Here is a 20,419-nt window from a genome sequence, read left to right on the forward strand (position 1 = left end):
GGCTGTCACTAGCAATTGCTTTTTTGTGCCCCCACCTCCATCCCCCAAGTCAACACCCGGGAGCATTGCCCTGCTCACTAGGGCTGTGCGAAGTTTTGGTCACTGATTCAATTTGATGGAGATTTGGCCCGATTCAGTGGCTGAATCTCTGAATCTGAATTGAATCAGGAAACCCATTCATTTCTCTGAATCAAATTGGAACCCTCCAAATTGATTCAGTGAGATTTGGAAAGATGCGACGATTCAGACAGACACAACTTTAAATGTTTTTTTCTACATACCTCAAGGTACCGTGTGGCTCGTGAATGCTGTGATGCTGGGATAGATGCAGTGTCCCAGAGGAGTGTGTGTGTGGGGGGGGGGAGGGGGCGCTCCCCAGCATGCTTGGCAGCAGACCTGGAAGTGGACCAGAAGCATTCAGCTCAGTGACTGGTGCCTCCTGGGTCTGGGGAGGCACTCGGGGTCCCACCTGGCCATGCGCTCGGTGGTGGACCCAGAAGTGGACTGGAAGTATTTCTAGTCCACTTCAAGGTTTGCTGCTGAGCATTCAGAGCCCCACCCCCATACTCCTATGACACACTCCATCTGCCCCATCATCACAATGTTCACAAGCCTCCTAGTGCCTTGAGATATGTAGAAAAAACATTTAAAGCTGTATCTATGGCTGAATCGCTGATTCTCCAAATCAGCATCAAATCTTCAGATTCAGATGAACTGAATCAGGGACAGTGATCCGAATCAACTAACTGAATCACTGTCCCTTATTTGGGCCAAATCCAAACCCAAACTGAGTACGGCCCATTTCACACACCCCTACTGCTCACCCTGACCTTGTTATGCCACTGCTCCATTTCACTCAATGAGATTAGTGGAGTCAAACTGAATTATGAAGATCTGACTCAGCATCTCCAGAGGAGCAAATTACTTACCTATATTTCTGTTCGTTTGGATCCTCTGTGATCTTACTTTCAAACTGTGTTGCTGGGAGATTGAGGAAGAGCAACAGGCTAGTTCAGCAGTAAGCATGAATCCTGCCCTGGTGTTTTTTTAAGATGTACAGAACAAAAAGCATGGGCATGATTCATGTCAGAGAAATGGGTTTTACAGAGAAATTTGATGGAAGAGAAAAGGGACTATTACCAAACAAATATATTCAAATAAGACCCCCAAACTGGACTAAAACAAAGAGACTAAAGGATTAAGAATGGGAGACTCTAATCTATTTAATTTCTATGTAAACCTATACACAGGAATTCTGCAGCATGTACTAGAAATACTGAAATTAATACACAGTCTGCAACAGGAAAAACTGGGACCTGAACTTCAATATGTATTACAGATACCCATACACTAAGATGAGTCCTAGGCTTTCATGATCTCCAGGGACTATGACTGAAGTATTTATGTGTGTACACACTAACAAAATAAGTGCTTATACACACTTTGCCAGTTTGTGGTTTCAAGTCCAAAGTAGAGCATTAACATTTACAAAAAAGTGTATGTCCTGACCATTTCAAACAAATTACTTTCTCAAAAAATCTCTGACTCTAGCAACTGTCTATTTTATATTCTAAGTCACAGGAAAACTAACGCCAATAATGGGCTTATGATCACAATCAGAAAGTTATTGTTTCTTTTCTTTACAGATATTTGAGTTATAACTATACTATAACACGGGGCAAGAAAAATGTGGTCAATACTCAAAGGCCTGGGGAAGGTGTGGCATTATTCTGTATATCATGATTGCTTTACATCAATCATGTCCTTAAAATCTTGCCTTTCGATCTGAAAATAAAAACATCATTTAAGGGCACATGTGGGACTCAGAAGAGATGGGGAAAGGAATAAAAAACTAAAATAAGACCTAGAATAAGATCCAGCTCAATTTCTTTTCATGAATTTTTTTTTCTATTTTTCACTAGAGATATCTCATGTTTTCTGCATATGACTTGAGAGCTCCTGGATGCTGGAAACAGATGTAGCATTTAGGTGGGCTATTAAACAAGGGTGCAAAAAACATGACTACAACACACACACACTTCAATTTTTCCCCACAAAACTTCAAATATTTGTGCACAACTAAAATTGAGAACAGTAGCTGCAAAACCCAGAACATCCACAATATCCATTCAAGTCAATGGGAGCTGAGAGTATTCATTGTCTATATAATTAACTAAAAATCAAAATATTAATTTATTTGAGATGCAAATGAATATAGTAGATGAACATGTATTTTAGCAGGCATAGTCAGCAGTGCCCTTATCTAAAATATTTAGTAACATGGATTTGGAGCAGTGGCAAGAGAGCTGGATGTAAGTGTTTATTAATTTTTAGGAATATGTGTTTGATCCTGCAAACCCATCTCACATGACTATTTGTTATTTGTTATTCATGCATGCAATTACTTACTTATGTAAGTACAACCAGTTAGATCTTATTTCACTTGTTAGACATCTAACCAGCAACTGTCAAAGTGGAATTCTAATCCAGTTTGCTTAATACCCTGGAAAAATATGAACACTTTTACTTCAATTTACCCTTAATACTAAATCATAAAATGCAGCAAGGAGGAAGAAGACCCTCTCACCTTTGTGACAACAACTTTTCAGGGGCTTAAACTGGATTTCACTTAGATATTTAGATGTCTAAATGCTACTTCAATGCCTAACAGGTTGAATAGGATTGTGTCCTATCTAATGAATACAGAGATGGGTAAGACAGCTCAGATTTCATTGTGCCAAAATAATATTGAAACTTAGGGTTAGCATCAGAAAATTGACTGGTAAAAATAAACACAAAGTATCTCCCTGGTACTAAACTATTGCTATCATCTCTCTTTCTCTATAGTAAAAGCAGGGCTTTTAAAATGATGAAAGGGAAGCCAGATGCAAGCTTTGTTCTATTTTGAAGGCTGAATGTCGATGGTTCACAAAGAAAGCATACAGCCATACAAATGAACTACTGGAAAACTTTGCTTCTATGTACACCAGCTTCATAATGTTTCAGTCAAGCATAAACTAAAACTCTCAGAAAAACTTCTATCCACAGCAAAGTCAAACCCTCTGTCCAGCTGAACAGATGCTTTAGAGCAGGGTTGTCAAACTCATCTGGCCCATGGATCAGATCCGGATCAGACCCACAAACAGGCCCCACCTGCTGGATCCAGCATGTGTCCTGCTCCAGCCACTCAGAATCCATGATACACATGGCAGTAGCTCCAGAGTTGCGGGGGCTATGCTACATGCAGTGGCCAGTCAGGGGCTGCAGGGCTGCACTCCAGGCAGTGGCTGCTCTGCTGTTCCACGGTTGTATTGTATGCAACAGCCAGTCCAGGATATATGACGTTGGATCTGGCATGGAGCCAATGTATGCTGGAATTTGTGCTGCATACAGTGCAGTACCAGAATGGCTTAAGTGGGCACTGTGTGTGGCACACAGGCTCATCTGGTGCACCCCGCATGCTGTCTGTGGGTCTGGATGATAGGGCTCTGCAGGGCAGATCTTTGACACCCATGCATTAGAGAAAGGGCCATTTGTATGCATGCCCAAGCAAGTTGGAGACTTAATAATCCTCCTGGAACAAGCCATTCTAGCATCTTTTCATCTAAAAAAAAGAAGACAAATGTAGATGACTTTTGTCTGAGATCTCTTTTGCATTTCATAGCCATGTATTTGATAATTGCATGGGAATACTATATGCATCTACATCACATCTCTCCTCTTACCAAGTGCACAAAAAAGGACAGTTGTGAAATAAAGGCAAGTTTAAGAAATATGCAGAACAGAAACACTGGAAAACAGCTCAAATCCTATTTTAATAATACCATTTGTGCCTATTTAGTGTCATTAATTTCAGGATCTGAAAGTGCTTTACAAACAGCCTCAACATCTCTGTGAGGCAATGTTACCCATCCCCCTACCCTGCTTTTTACCCAGTGGGAGAAGTGACTTGTGAAAAGTTATGTTATGATGCTGAGAAACGGTAGACAAAGCCTGGAGGTCTACATCCATGTTTCATGCCCCGGTGTTCCTGCGCACCCCGCCCCGGGAAAAAGAACGTTCTAACTAGAAGTCTTTCATTCATGTGATCATCTACATTTTCATAGCTAGCCTAAGAACTCTGCTTTAAGAGCTTAAAAGGATGAGTCTCATCTCCCCATCTCCACCTTTCTGCTGGGGTCCCACAAAATGATTTCCCTGGTCTCTTTCTCCTTACAGGGGAGTGGGGGGGAGAGGGTGCATCAACAGAGCAAAGCTAAAGGAGCCACTGGGTAGCATGCTTCCACTGCAACTTAGATAGGTTCCTAGTTATAGACCCTCTAAGCTAAAACCTTGATTTCTCTCTTCAGTATCTCCTTGTGAATGTCTAGTTATCAGGTCAAGGTCAACACAGCTAAAGCACACAGATACATTTCCTCTGCACCAATCACTTTGCTACTCTTCTCTTGATCACTGGGGGTAACAGTACCAACCTGCCTGTAGCTTAGGTGACATCTTTGACTCAGATGACTCCATACGTTCTGACTAACTAGATGCTTGCTGATTCTTTTTGCATGACACCCTTAAAATATGGCCTTCCTTATCCATCCACACAGTTAAAACTCTTACCCAATCCCTTATCATTTTGCATTTCAGTTATTTGGATCTCTTGTCCAGCTTCTCAATGCTTGCACAAAATACCTGAAATTTTCTCCCATGCTGCCCCCACCATGTTTGGCAAGAACATCATGTATATATTTGCAATGCTACTTCATGATTTTCTGTTAGAACCCTCCTTCTCTGTGATGGTTAGGCAAAAAAACCTTGAAAACTGCTAGACTTGGTGGGCCAGGATCACTGCCTATTATGCTGACCCATACTGTCTCCTGTTCTTTCCCATCTCTATCTTTCAGCCGTCAATTGTCTTATATTTATATTTTAAATTCCTTGAGGTAGGGACCACAACAGTGGTCTTCTTCCTCCTTCATGAACACAACTGGAGTCTTTTATCTTAACCAAGGTGAAAAATTGAGTGAAGTTAAAGTTATCTTAACCAGTAGGTCAAAAATGAAGCAAAGCAGAGACTTACCTTCTTTTGATAGTGAGCATTGCTCCCAAGAGGATAATAACAAACATCAGAAGCCCAGCTATAACTCCAGCCATTTTCACTGTGCTGTCAACTTGTTTTTCTGGCTCCACTGCATTGGAATTCTGGGTGGAAGCTCCTTAAAGTTGGAAGGAGAAAGGAAAAAAATAAAGGGGAAGTGTATTGAAAAAAATCTCATAATAAACAGGTTTTAATGATTGTTTTAAAACCCAGTAAAGAAACTCCATAAAATCAAAAAGCCATATAATCAAATGGATCAAAAACCCATACATGTGTGAAAAAGGAGGAAACCCATTTCTGGGTTAAAACCTGTATAATCAAACTCCAACAGACCAATTGTTGATCAAGCCTGAAACTGTGCCAATATTAGTTATTACCAAATATTTCAGAGAAAGTTATAAGGCTTTTTCCTCTGACTAGTTGTACAATGTTACATCAGACAGGGGAAATTTTGTCTTCAGATGACTGTCATCTTATGCCCAGAAGCAGGAGAATTAATAGTAATTGGAATTTTCATCCCATGTAGTTTAACAGCAGTTCTTAGTCACTGAAGCACTGAACTGCAGAAGGTTTGCAGTGAAATATCTCCATAATAGTTTTGTAGTAACATTTTTCCCTTCTGAAATTGGAAAATAAACTATACCATTGTTCTGGATTTTGTAAATGTGCACTGACAATTTCACTTTGCTACAATCATTAACCCAACCCAAAGAACACACCTCCACATTGTCTACTTTGAGCCATGGACGAGTTCTGCTCTGACTTTTGCAAAAGACGTGTGATTTTTATCTCAACCAAAGCGTATCACATAGGCACTTAAGTATCAAAAAGATTTATACATTTGGGGTTTGCAAAACTTTTCTTTTTTCATTTACTTGTCAAGCTCTGACTTCAAGGTTCTTTCTCCCTTTCAACAACTGAGGACCTTTCAGAATGTGACTACTTATTTAGATAGAGGAGTATACTGAAGCCCATTGCACACCTGTGTTCCATATGCTTCAGTACTTTTGGTATGAATACCCTTCCAGAAACAGCTCAAAATACTGAGTATGACCTAAAAAGCCCAAGCGAGGTTGAATCTTGTCTACCCTAGAGACTGAGACAAATGCTGACTGCTGTTATACCACGGCTATATTTATTTAGTGCCTGCTGAAATCACTCTACTGACTAGAGTTACTTAAATCTGTACTGGCATAATTGAGATCAGAATGTAATCCTGTGCTCCACCAGCTGGATCTTCATGTTTGTAGATTCTAAATTTGAACACTCAGACAGAAAGTACATGAAGGATTGAGAACAGAGCAATATTGTACCACAAGACCCTTGGGGTTTGCTTTGCTGATTTCTTTGGCAAAAGCTTGAGTTTGCTGATCTTCAGGAAAAATTGCCCCCAAATTGCTATTCAGTAGAAAGTTTGTAGAGAGAGAGACTGAGCAAATCAACTTTTACTGAGGCAATAGGGCATACCATAGGTTATTTTTCTGTCAATGTGCGAGTTTGCAATGTGTTTTAAAAGGTCTGTACCTGCAAAAAAGTCACCGTGAATATATTTGCCTAATTTAAATAAATGAATGTAGAGGATATAAACCCTCCCCCCCCCAACTCTGGCTTGGGTAATGCTCTTCAATGCGATGAGGATTTGGTTCTAAAATCATCCAGGGTGTACTGCCCTAAGAATCTGTTTTGTTCTCATCAGCTGATGACAGGAAAACATGAGACAATGGCAGGTACATTAAAAGGAGGCACTGGCTTCCAAAAAATACCAAAAAACACATACACTTTCAATTTCCACCTTAATGGATTAGACACACAAAATCTGGTATGAAGCCCAAACCAGCCAGACAACACACTTCACAATTTCTGGGTGCTTAAAACCCAGGATTTGTTGTGGAATCATTTCTGGTCCATGCAAATCAAATAGTCTCTTTAAATGAAGGCTCTCACTTAAACTCATCCCTAGCCTGTCTTACTCGTATGAAATGTCTGATACCTGGAGATAGTTCATATGAAACCCGCTACAGGAGAAGCTGACAATGTTTTGAAGGTCAGAAATGAAGTATAGTATTCTCCCCTATAACATCTTCCATGCTTCCATGGCACAATGGTGACTTTTTGTTCAAGATGCCTTATTATATTGCATGAGAAATTCAAAGCCCTTGCATGCCTTAAAATAAATGTGCATAATAGAGCTGTGCAAAGCTTCTGTTGCTGATTCATTTTGGCAGAGATTTGGCCCAATTCGGCAGCTGAATCTCTGAATCTGAATTGAATCAGGAGACCCTTTAACATCTCCAAAGCAAATCAAAATGCTCTGAATTGATTTGGAGAAATTCGATGATTTGGACATAGACTATAGGGCTGTACGAAATGGCACCATTCCATTTCAACTCGTGTTTCAAAGTTTCAATGAAACAGGGTTTCGTTTTGAATTGAAACCACTATTCCATTTCATTTCATTGAAACAGTGACTCTGTTTCAACATTTTACCCATAGGCTATAATGGGGAAGCTCAAAACAGCCTCTCTCATTTGGCAGACAGATCAGAGGGCCGCAACCCCAGGAAGGCTGCGGGGGTTGTGCCAGTCCTCCCAGGGTTGCGGGCCCCCAATCTGCCTGCCAGATGAGGGAGGGAAACTGGGTGCTGCTGCATGGGACTGGAGAACTGGGGAAGAGAACTGAGCCCGATCACTCAGTTCCCCTCCCCAGTGCTGAGATCGATTGGGCTGGGGCAGGGAACTGAGCCAAGCTGACCTGAGTTCCCCTCCCTAGCACTATGTTTGGGCTACAACTGCAGTGCTGGGAAGGGGAACTTAGCTCAGCTGGGCCGAGTTGCCTTCCCCAGCCTGGTCATAGTGCTGGGAAGGGGAACTGAGCAATCGAGCTCAGTTCCCTTCCTCTGTGCTGCGACTGGCTTCCTAGCCATGGAAGGCAGCTCAGCTATGGGAGGTGGGGAGAGCCAGGGCTGCGCTCCCTGCCCAGCTGAGCCACATGGAGCTCCAGAGCTACTGAGAGCACAGCCCTGGTTCTCTCCTGTCTCCCAACACCTGGCTCCTGATTGCTTCGAAACTTGAAACGTTTTAAAACTTTTGAAATGTTTTGACCAGCCTCATTTTGTTTTGAGGTTGTTTTCAAGGCCTTCATTTCATTTCACTGTTTTGAGCTCAAAAAGAGTCGAAACAGCGTCGAAACAAAACAGCCGGTGAAATTTCACACAGCCCTAATAGACACAGCTTTAAATGCTTTTTCTACATACCTCAAGGTACCAGGCAGCTCATGAACTCTGAGATGGTGGGGCAGATGGTGCATCCCATGGGGGCATGGTAGGGGGGGTGGTCCCCAGCACGCTCTGCAGTGGACCCAGAAGTGGACCAGAAGCACTTCCAGTCCACTTCTGGGTCCACTGCAGAGCGTGTAGGGGAACCTCTCTCTACTCCCCAGCTTGGCAACTGGTGCCTCCAGGTCTGGGGGGGTACCTGGGGTCTCACCAAAGCTGATTGCCAAGCCAGCGGAGTGTGAGTGGGGGGTCCTCTGTGTGCTCAGCGGTACACCCGAAAGTACTTCCGGTCCACTACCGGGTTTGCCTGCCAAGCATGTGGGGGCCCGTACCCCATGCACTGCTGTGGGACACTGCATCCACCCCAGCATCTCAGCATTCACAAGTCATGTCTGGTACCTCAAGGTATTTAGAAAAAACATTTAAAGCTGCATCTATGGCCGAATTGCTGGTTCTCTGAATCAACATTGAATCTTCAGATTTGGCTGAATCAACTAATTGAATCACTGTCCACCGATTCAGGCCGGATCTGAATCTGAACTGAATATGGCCCATTTCACACACCCCTAGTATACAATATCTACATATTTAGCAAGTATTTGAACAGAACATCTGCAGTAGGTGATTTGATATGGCACACAATGCCATCTGCTAGAGAATCACTCAAGACATGAAGCGTGATTCTGAAGTACCTTTGAAGTTGTGTGACAGCCTTTAGAGGATCTTCTAGACATACTTGCAAAACTTCATAAAGCATATATAACATGTATAATTAAATAAGTCATTAATAGTGCATTTATATACTGTTCTGGCACTTTAATTATGCCATACAATATGTTTAAAAAGTATTCTTAGTTTAGGACATTCAGAAGATGGCATTCTTCGTTTTGAGTCCAGTATGAGGACAGAGAACATGATGCCATGTTGCCCATATTTCAGATAAGAATGAAAACTTGAGACCTCACCATTAGTATAAAGATTTTATTGGACTTTTCTCTAAGATGGGGTCCCCAGTTTAGCTCCTGGAATAAAACTAGCCGAAGCCACTACAACTTTTGCAATTTGCTGCCCTGATCTGTAATACAATTGTTCTGTGTGTTTTTCAACAGTTGCTCCATTCAGTTCAGAGTTGATGAGTCTGCAAATTAATATCTATGTATATTTAGCCATAAAGCACTTCGGAATTCTTCAGTGTGAAAATTAAATAAAATATACACAATAGAAGGCATATAATTTGCCATTTAATTTCTGCCATCTCCAGCTGTGAACTTTTCTTATTAAAATCCAGTAGTACAACTAACAACCAGACAATCTTGATACTCTGACAAACAGAATGTATAGTAACCACACAGTTTTCTTGCTGTTGAGGGTTCATACTTTAGCAGTATAATATTTAATTTGAAATGCAAAAGGTCTCTTTATTGGCCTTCATTCGTATTACAACAGCATCTATGAAGCTGCAGTGGTGTCAGAAAAAACTTCACAACCACAAACCATCTGAAGTTGGCTACAATGATTTTTCCAGCTCTTAAGTCTCCTCAAATATTGAGATAGGTTTTCATCCTGGTAATCTAAACTTCAACACCCAGCCAAGGCTACTCCCCAATGATGGAGGTCACAAACTTGGAGCCTCCTGCTGTTTTGCCTACTTATTTGACTGGTTGCATTTAGCCCCACTGGTCAATTCAGGAGAGACAGAAGAAGCCATTTTTCATAAGGTCCTTCAGGGTGAGAGGCTGCATTTATTACATTTTTACTTGACTGCATTTAAAAAAAAAAGTTGGAACACACTGTAATCCTCACCACTAATTTGCTGTATATGTCTGACACTGGCAGGCTGATGGCTACCACATACATTCCCATAATTTTACCAGTTAGGAGTAAGTGCACTTTTATTAGATATGTCACTTCACATTATAACCTACTACAGTTTTATACAGGGATATAAAGGCTTCTTATCCATCCTGACACTTAGAGACCACGGTGACTGATTCACTAGTAGCTCCTATGTAGCTAGATCTACAAATCTTGGCAAAGGCCAGCAACTCCTTTAGACTACTGATCCTATCATTTGTAAACTGTCTCAGCTAATACTACCTAGGAATTGATCATTTGACAATATTAGAAATTCCTAAACCTCATCTTCTATAATAATTTGCTTCATTTGTGTCTTTGTGATTCTGTCTGTCATGCTCAAAAAACCACATGTGCTCTCACTTTTCTGGACTTTCATGGATTGATTTCAATTAGTTATGGTGTACTCTCGGTATCTAAGCAAAAATTGTCCCTTAACACCCTTACTTTAACTTAAACTCATAACACCTTTACCAAGGTGAAGTGGAGAATATACTGCAATTGAATGCAAAAAGAAAGGCAAGAGTAAGACAAAATGAAATAAATGACCAAAGAGAAGGTCACAGAAGAGATGCAATGTAAACGCCCACAAAAAATGACCGACAAAAATAGGCTACTTGTTATAGGGCACCACATTTCTGTTATCCACCGTGTCATTACCTACTTGAGATATTCTGCCTGGTCTATACAATGGATATCCATCAACATTTCCAAGTGTCTCCTCTTGTAAACTCCTTTGGATATTTCTTCAGACATTAATGATTTTTCATGAACAGTGTGTTTGGATTCAATCCTCCACATTGTTTGTGAAACATATATACTGTCACAATAATCTCTGGTCAACAGACAATGCACTGTTGTATGATCGAATGTGAGTTTTAAAGTTCTGGTAATGCTCATTGTTTTGATTCATCATCAAATCCTGCAAATACTCTGGAAACAGTCTTCCTGGAGGCAGAATCATTCTACCCTTATGACAATAACTCCAGAATTGGCCATCTGATGGTCTTTCAGCTGGCAAATTTAAGAGTTACAGAATTGGCACACCATGTTCATCAATCCACAACTATATTCCTCAGTCTCATCTTCAGTGAATCTGTTGTTACCTACTCTTTCAGCCTGTCTTCTATTGTCTCTGTGAACCCTTTGCCTTTCCGTTGCATCAATTCTATGACATCCTCTTTGCTCCTTTGGTTTTTTTTGTCTTACTTTTGCCATTTTTTCTGCATCCAATTTCTGTCTATATCCGCTTCACCTTGGTAGGGGTGTTATAGGTTAAAGTTAAAGTAAGGGTGTTAAGGGACAATTTTTACTCGGATACTGAGAGTACACCATAACCAACTGAAATCAATCATTAGAAGTCCAGAAAACCAAGTGCAAATATGTTGAGTGTGACAAAGACACACAAAGCAATTTATTACAGAGGATTCTGCAAGGAGCTCATTAACAACATAGGATACAATTTATGTCATGCTGCAGAGATACAAAGAACATAGGATCAAGGAAAGGTGTTCTTTTCCCAAGCCACTAACCTCATCAACCCACCAAAGTAATCTATTGGTACTATCATTAGCAACATACTCACATGTGCTAAAGGTTTTTAGCTATCTATCTTGGCATTGTGACTGCAATTTATATAGAACAAAATCCCAGACTGCTTCTGTAAAGTGCAACTAGTAGAAAACTAGTTTTAAATTGTGCCAGAATGTTAGTCTTCTACAGCTCTCCAGAGCTTTCAACTTGCTATATCACTCCTCCTCTCTTCAGACTATGAACAAATCTGGCACTGCAATGACTGCCAAGTTAACAATCCATTTCTTGGGAATAGGAACTTTAAAATCCAAAATGAGTTCTATTATATCTGAACTGCACTGTGTATTCCACTACGTTAAATCTTTCAGAGGATTTCTCTTGATTTCTGTGAGCTGAAATAGTTTCTGTGGCAACCTACAGTAACTGGACAGTTCAGCTCTTTATAACAGAATGTTCCATAAGAAAAGATTTTAAACATTTTTATATAATGCAGAGGACCCCAGTGTGAACTGTCACTAAAAATCCTGGAAACAGATGTGTGCAACAACTTAGATGGATTTTGGGAATCTGAAAAACTGAAATAAAATGACCCAAATCCTAGTAAGGATTAATATTTTGCACTTGATACATTCATACTGCACAGTGGTAGAGCTGTTAAGGTGTCATGTTAGTATTCCAGAGGTGTGAGTTGACTTGGCTGCAAATGCATACTTGGTCATTCAGTCTTGGGAATCAAAGGCTACATTGTTCTTTTGTATGCCATTGGTTACAGAAACTATTAAGGCTACACTAGCCTTATGGGCCTCTGGCATTGAGAGGAATTATGACCTTGACTTTTTGTGTTGAAAATGTTGTTTATATATACATTAACCTCAGAGGATTCATGCAACAGAATGAAGCAATTATTTTATCTCTATTTTACAGAAATAAAGCTGAGAGCATGAAGACACCCTGCCTTGGGCCACACAAACATACAAAAGAAGGGCCCTGAACACAGATAACTGGACTGAAATCCTGTGCCAATTTCATCATGCCAAGCAGGCATTCAAAGTTTGCTAGCAAAAACCGAAGCAGGTCACAGAAAGAGAGGAGCATAAGTTAGGTGCAAGAATAGCTGTATGGTGACCACCCATGCAAGAAGTGGAAATATTTTTTGTTTGAAAAGACATCAACTCCACCTTTCAAGCTGGAGGATTTAAGGGCAGAAATACAATTTAGAAACAAGGAGATTCAAGTAAAAAAGTACCTTCCATGAAGATAATGATGCACATGAAAGACACCCTTAGAAAAATGGTGATCAAGTATAGGGAGTTAAGAAAAGGCTGCTGATATTTACACATTTATTTTGAATAGGGTGGCTGCAATGCAATCATAAAGGCATAGGTGAGTAATTACACATGGAAAAGATGGTTGTACAAGGATGGGTAGAACCATTCTTTTGGTACCAAAAAACCCAACAAACATGATACATCATCCAAAGTAATTTTTGTCCCTGTCTACTGAGGAATATAATCTCCATTTGCCCTAATTTCACTAAAAGGAAAAGCTAAAAATGAAAAACTGGTTCAGAGCTGGGCAGCCTAAGGCATGTGTACCCCAAGTGGCCTGGTCAGCCTCTGCGGTACATGGCAGATGGGGCGTGTGAAGGGAGCAGGCAGCTCAGTGGGAGTTGGGCCAGGGGGCAGAAAGCAGAGCAGCAGATAAGACAGGAAGCAGAAAGCAAAGTGGTGGATTCGGCAGGGGAAAGAGATTAAATAGGCACTCAGGGAGGATGGTGGCAGAGGATGGGGGAGTGGAGCTAGTTTCTGGCACACATGCCAAAAATGGCCCACACTGGACTAGCCCACTGCCAAGAAGCAAAACCTTTGAGACACGTTTTAATTTTGGAGAAAAAAGAAGCAACCAGCAGCACATTATAAGAACAGTACTACCCAAAGGAAGGTGTAGGGAAGAGAAATGTGGGACTCTATAAGGGATTATCAAGTGCACAGGTAGAATTAGTGGGTAGATGAAAGTAAATACAGTGAGGAGTTAAGATCAGTGCTACTAAACTGAGTGAGAATAATAGTAATAAAAACAGTAGAGAATCATTGATTTTTGAGATTTCAGTCAAATTCACAGTGGAGACTTTTCCTCTCTCTCTCAGTTCCCCCCACCAGAAACATTTAATTTTTGCTAACAGCAGATGTATAGCCTCAAGGGTGGAAAAGTTTATTGTGTTTACTTGGATGGGAGAAATATAGGTAATGATGATGATAATAATATTAAAGTACAACAGTAAATGACTGCAAATGACGCTGTAGTTAAGACAGCATTTTCCCATTATACCTCCTTGTTCACATAGAAGGTATTACCAGTTATAAGTTGTAAGAATGGGGGGAAAGTAAACATCCTCTCCTCAACATCACAAACCTAAATTTAAAAAAAGGACCTAATTTCTATATGTGTGCATGCTTCTGACTGGAATGGGTGGGGAGAAGCACAAAAGCTTTTGAGTGATATGGGATAGAGAACTGCAGGTGTTTTATAGCATGATTAAATGCTATAAAACTTACCATAGTAAACTAAATACAGCATGCTATACTAATAGAAACTAATCAATCTTCACAGCAACAAGTTCCCATCAAACAGTGAAACAAGGCCATCTTTCCAGCCCAGACAGCCACAGTTGTCTAGGCAAATATAAATTCATCTTCACTGAAATCCGCTGAATGATCGGTGAAAGAAAGGAGAACCATTATGGTCTACTATGTGGACTATACTAGGTAGCCTAACAACATACACTGGGTGTGCTGAATTCCTAGCACAAAATGGGTGGATCTGTGGTAAAGTGAGAAACTTCCTAGCCTTTGCCTGTCACTCTTGCAAACAGGACCCAAATGAAGGCTTTTATTTTCTTGTATTTTTGAATCCCCCGACAGTTCCCCTCCCTGCCAGTCCCCTGCATCCACACAGCCCCAGCTTCAGTCCTCTCCACCCCGGTCTCTACTAACCTTGGGATGGAGCCCAGGTCCAGGGCCCTGTAGCCTGCACCACTCCTTGCCCTGCACAAGCTTCAGCGTTCTGCAGTATGAGGACAAGAAGCAGCCATAGAGACGCTTTGGCTGGCTACCAGAGCATCTGTCTGGAGGACCCGAGCCTCTGATCACCTCAGGGTATCGTCCTGGACCATGCCCTCCCCTGCTTTTTTTCTGTGTTGGTTTTTTTTTTTTTTTGTAATATATATATACCTGGATATCCAGGTTTCAAAATTTGAGCCTGTACTGCAAATATGCAGTGCAGGGAACATTTTTTTTTTGTTCCCAGGGTGCCACTTGCCATGTCTAAACAGCTTTAAGGTGCAGCAAGAGGCACATGTGGGCTCGTCTGGATAAGCCTCAAGAGTATGTAATGGCCTATTGCATACTTACCTCTCTCGTAACATTTATAAACATTTTATTGCCATTATAGGATGGTATCCCTGAAGGAAATTGAGAACTTTAACGTATTAATAATAATCCTGTCCATTTCTGAATGTGGGCTCATTGAGAAACCTATTTAAGGAAACAGAGGCATGATGTATTAATAATAGCCTTGGGTTTGTCATGCCTTTGGAAGTGCTGTTTAAGGACATCAACAATGATAATGTATTAATGAAAACCTTTTAAAGAAATCTAGGGAGGATGAACAACAATCAATACATGCAAACCCAACAAAATAATTTCCATCTATAGGGAAAAGATGGGGAAAACTTACAACCCCATACACTGGTGGGAGACTATCAGAATTATGAACATATGACACTCCAATTCACAGCTTTAACCTCTGCAACTTGGTACTCTCTTTCTGTTCTTCAGCTGCAACTGCTCTTACCTTTGCTCACACTTGCTGTTCCAGGCTTCACCCAAAAGACTATAGAACGGTATTAGACAACTCTCCTTCCCTCTTACTCCTCTCGTTCTCTCCTAATTTTGAAGTATACGGTGTTATATAGTATGCCCCACGCCCCTGCCAATACTCTACCCTGGTTTGGCTTCCAATTTCCTTTCTGACTTTGAAACCTTATTGTCATCCTTCTTCTTCATTCATCCCACTACTTTTTATTTTAGGAGAATTCAGCTTGCATGATTCTAATCAGTTCTACTCTGCTGCCTCTCACATCCTTTCAGTATTTTTTGGTGGAGAGACTATCATAGCAAGTTCCAAAATTATGGCATTCCTTGGGGTATTGGTCCAACGAATGCCCCTGGCTATTTATAGTATCATCAGAAAGTAGGGCTGGAAGGGGCCTCATGAGGTCATCTAGTCCAGCCCCCTGCTCAAGACAGGATCATCCCTGACTAAACCATCTCAGTCAAGTGTCTGTCCAACTTGCTCTTTAAAATTTACAAGGATGAAGATCCTACAACTTCATAGTAGCCTGTTCCAAGGCTTGACCGCCCTCATAGTCAGAATGTTCCTTCTAATCTCTAATCTAAATTTCCTCCTGCTGCAGCTCAAGGCCTTTGCTCTTTGTTCTGTCTCCTACTGCCACAGAGAAAAGCCCATGCCCATCCTTTCTCTAATCAGCCAGTTGTGTGAGGAAGGATTGCATCACTGAGGTGAGAGCTAGTGTCTTCAAAATACTTCTGCCAAATACATTAAAAAGTCTATCCCTAAATACTGTACCTCCTATATATTTCTTACATCTCCAGGCTATTCCAGGTGGGGTGGCAGAAGGAGGCTCCTACCCTGGGGGTCTTTAAGAGGAGGCTACATGAACACCTTGCTGGGGTTGTTTGACCCCAATACTCTTTCCTGCCGTGGCAGGGGGTCGGACTTGATGATCTGCTCAGGTCCCTTCTGACCCTAGAAACTATGGGGGAAGGGGGGGTTATCACTCAGAGACCATCAGCTGTATTAAGCAGCATAAGCAGTCTAGTATAATAGAATGTTGTCTTTTAAGCACCAAAACTACTAAATTCATTTAGTGTATAACCAAGTTCCCACATTTAAACTGAATTCTCCAATAAATAAAGGTTAGATCATTAAGCTAGGATTTCATCCACACTGCATATTTTAATTCCATTCAGTTATTCTAAATACAAAATTTGAGTAGAATTTGAACACACTAGTCAGATGGGCATCTGAATGTTGAGAGGTCTGTCTGATTTCCTTTCCCCATGAGGAATATTTTCCAGCAACATAAGCACTGGTGTTATTAACATTTAATTATAGTGATATGAGAGCCTGTACTTAAAAATAACTTTTCAAAGAGAGAGTGAGAGACTTGTTAAAGAAAAAAGCCATTTTCATGTATCTAACCTAAGAAATGCAATGAAGCCCTTTGAAATAAATAGCATAGAATGAAACAAATCTGTCAAAAGAATAACATTCAAGTGCATCAAAAGACAAAATGCAATAACAAACAGACTTGATGTGGGATTAGATCTGTTTAAAGAATACATTATCTGTTTGCCAAATGAGAATATATTTCAGAAAACAACAGAGGCCTCTTAAATGAAATTGAAGGAACAAGACCAGTCAAAGAAATAGTGTTCATAGGGTAATGTTTGCAGTACATTTTCCCCTGACTTTCTATTGTCCTTTTTATTAGCATTATTTTTATCAAAAATATTTATTTCACATGATTTGTGGTGCTTGGGTCAGGTCCCAGAGGGCTGGAAAAGGGCCAATGTAGTCCCTATTTTCAAGAAGGGGAGGAAGGAGGATCTGAGTAATTATAGACCAGTTAGTCTCAGCTCTATCTTTGGAAAAGTCTTTGAAAAAATTATTAAGAATCATATTTGTGAGAGTCCAGAAAAGCAATGCAGCAGGGCAACCAGCATGGATTCGTAGCGGGTCAGCATGCCTGACTAATCTGGTTTCTTTTTATGACCAGGTCACAAAATGCTTGGATGCAGGAATAGAGGTGGATGTTGTTTATTTGGCTTTTAGGAAAGCCTTTGATATAGTATCTCATCCTATTCTCATAAATAACTTAAGAGGTTGTGACTTACACAGTCCAGTGGGTGACAAATTGGCTTGGGGGTCGTGCTCAAGGGGGGTGGTGGATGGGTTAGTATTGACCTGGAAGGATGTGGGCAGTATGGTCCCGCAGGGCTCGGTCCTTGGCTCTTCAATGTCTTCATCGGTGAATTGGATGTGGGCAGAAATTGGATGTGGATCTGTTCAAGTTTGCAGATGATACTAAATTGTGGGGTGAAGTGAACACACTGGAGGGTAGGGAATGATTGCAGACGGATCTGGACAGGTTGGAAAACCAGGCAGAACACAATAGGATGCAGTTCAACAAGAACAAATGCATAAAAATATCCAGCACGCTTACTGGCTGGGAAATGACCCTCTCAGCAGCACAGAAGAGGAAAGGAATCTCGGAGTCATAGTGGAGTCCAAGATGAACATGAGACATCAGTGTGACAAAATCATCAGCAAAGCTAACCGCACTTTGTCATGCATTAGCAGATGCATGACAAATAGAACCAAGAAGGTGATACTTCCCCTCTACGTGGCACTGGTGAGATTGCAAGTGGAATACTGCATCCAGTTTTGGGTGCCATACTTTAAAAAGGATGTGGATAATCTCAAGAGGGTCCAGATGAGGGCCACTCATATGGTTAAGGGTTTGCAGGCCAAGCCCTATAAGGAGAAAGTAAGGGACCTGAATCTCTTCAGCCTCCACAAGAGAAGGTTGACAGGTGATCTTGTGGCCACCTACAAATTCATTAGGGGGGCGCAGCAAGGAACCAGAGATACTCTGTTCACCAGGGCACCTCTTGGGGTAACAAGGAACAATGGTCACAAACTGACAGAGAGCAGATTTAGGCTGGGCATCAGGAAGAACTTCTTCACAGTAAGGGTGGACACTGGCCAGAATTTGGAATGGGCTTCCAAGGGAGGTGGCGCTCTCCCCTACGTTAGGGGTCTTTAAGAGAAGGCTGGATAGGCATGTGGCTGAGGTCATCTGACCCCAGCACTCTTTCTGCTCAGGGCAGGAGATCAGACTCGATGATCTGTTGAGGCCCCTTCCAACCCTAGCATCTATGAATCTATGATTCTATTGGTCATTTTTAAAACCTGAGTTTATGTATGAGCCCTAGTGATTGATACGAGCTCAAATCTTCCAAGTATCCCCTGATGTCCAATTCCAAAATTCCTTGCATTCAAATAATACAGCATAAAAGGGCTAAATAACATCACCCTGAACTGGATGATTCTGAGCCTGGGTAGCAATCAGACACTTGTAGTCATCCTGGAACCTTGCCTGTCCAGTCTTCATCGCTGCTCCCATTTTGCATGGTTAATAAAACTTGGGCGGGGGGAGGGATGTGGAGAAATGGAATGACCTCGTCGCACTGAAACTGGAACTTCTTTACAAGGATTCTATTCACTCGAAAATGGAAAAATGATTTTCCCCTACATGTGACATCACATATTATAACTCAGTGCCACACTAACATCACACAGCATTTGAGTAAAGTGGAAGATGTTGTGTATTCACAAGATGATGGGGCTTCTTCTTCTGTTTTTGAGCTGTTCTAAAATTAACCAGGAGCATGCCACAAGATAGCATTAGACAGCATTAGCTGAGCTTACTCAACACAGCTCTTCACAGCTATTTGAAAGTGAGTGGTAAAATTTCTCATTTTATGTCTTTTTGTGATATGAAATAGTTTAAGAACAGCACAGTGAGGGTTTGATTTTGAAAATCCTTTGGTATGAAACTCTTAATTACTCTACACATAGACAGTCTGTAACATCAAGGCTGATTTTCTCCCCTCCTCCCAAATATCCAATATTGGAACCCAGGTCTCCAAAGATAAAAAGTGTGTACATTAACTCCAGGAAGTGCCACGGACACTTTAAATACACTGCAATACACTGTTAGGAAAAACATCTCTACGCATGCTCAAGATGGCATTCACCACCTGGAGCAGGTCAATATAAAATCTATATACTTCCTTCCTCTGCTTGAATGCTTTTTTGGAAGACTCAAAACATTTCCTGGAGCCTTGTGTTGGCTCCTCTACTCAGGATTAAATTCACTATCAGCACAAAAAAATAATATAGAAGAGAAAACTTTCAGAGTAACTTCAAAATAACTTTCCCACAGAGGCAAAATTATGAAACAAGATCAAAAAGCTGTTCAGCTGCTTGAAATTTCCTTTCCCTGAACTGATAATCACCTGTGCTCTACAGGCTGGGTGGGTATTGTGTGGTCACCTGTTGCCTATCTAATCTGATAAGAACAGGGAAAGCCACTCCCGAGAAGCATGCACAAGAAAAGATAAATAAAAATAAAAATAAAAATAAAAATGTATCATTTAATGATTAAAATTGCATTTTTTTACAAGAACTCAGACTGAAATGAGAGGAACCAAATATCAGGAGATAAGGAACCGTTAATGAGCCCTCTGCTTTGGTTTCAATTATGTTCTGAAATTAATTTAATGTACTCTGAGAATACAAGAGGTAATTGCTCCATCTTCGCAAGAGGTTGCAATTTTCTCTAATAAAGTGTCAATATAAATATGGTGTTTTGAGGAGGTGCGGGGGGAGGAAATTAGTGCTGAAAAAAATGGGTCAGATTAAAATAAATAAAATAATGTCATCAAAGAAACTAAGTGGCAAAACTAATAAACAAACTGGATAAATTAATACGGTGTGGCAGAGTGTTGGTAAATTGGGGTTTA

At 40.9% G+C, this 20,419-nt stretch overlaps 1 protein-coding gene across 1 annotated transcript in view; it reads right to left on the reverse strand.

The window, feature by feature from the left end:
* Positions 1-20,419, reverse strand: part of PTPRT (protein tyrosine phosphatase, receptor type T) — a 587,995-nt gene that overhangs the window by 101,738 nt on the left and 465,838 nt on the right. The window contains exon 14 of the mRNA XM_019539805.1: positions 5,069-5,204. Within this exon, the coding sequence (XP_019395350.1) occupies positions 5,069-5,204 (136 nt within the window). The remainder of the gene's footprint in view (positions 1-5,068; positions 5,205-20,419) is intronic.

The sequence above is a fragment of the Crocodylus porosus genome, unplaced genomic scaffold (assembly GCF_001723895.1).
Source record: "Crocodylus porosus isolate Cpor-Errol unplaced genomic scaffold, CroPor_comp1, whole genome shotgun sequence".
Lineage (NCBI taxonomy): Eukaryota > Metazoa > Chordata > Crocodylia > Crocodylidae > Crocodylus > Crocodylus porosus.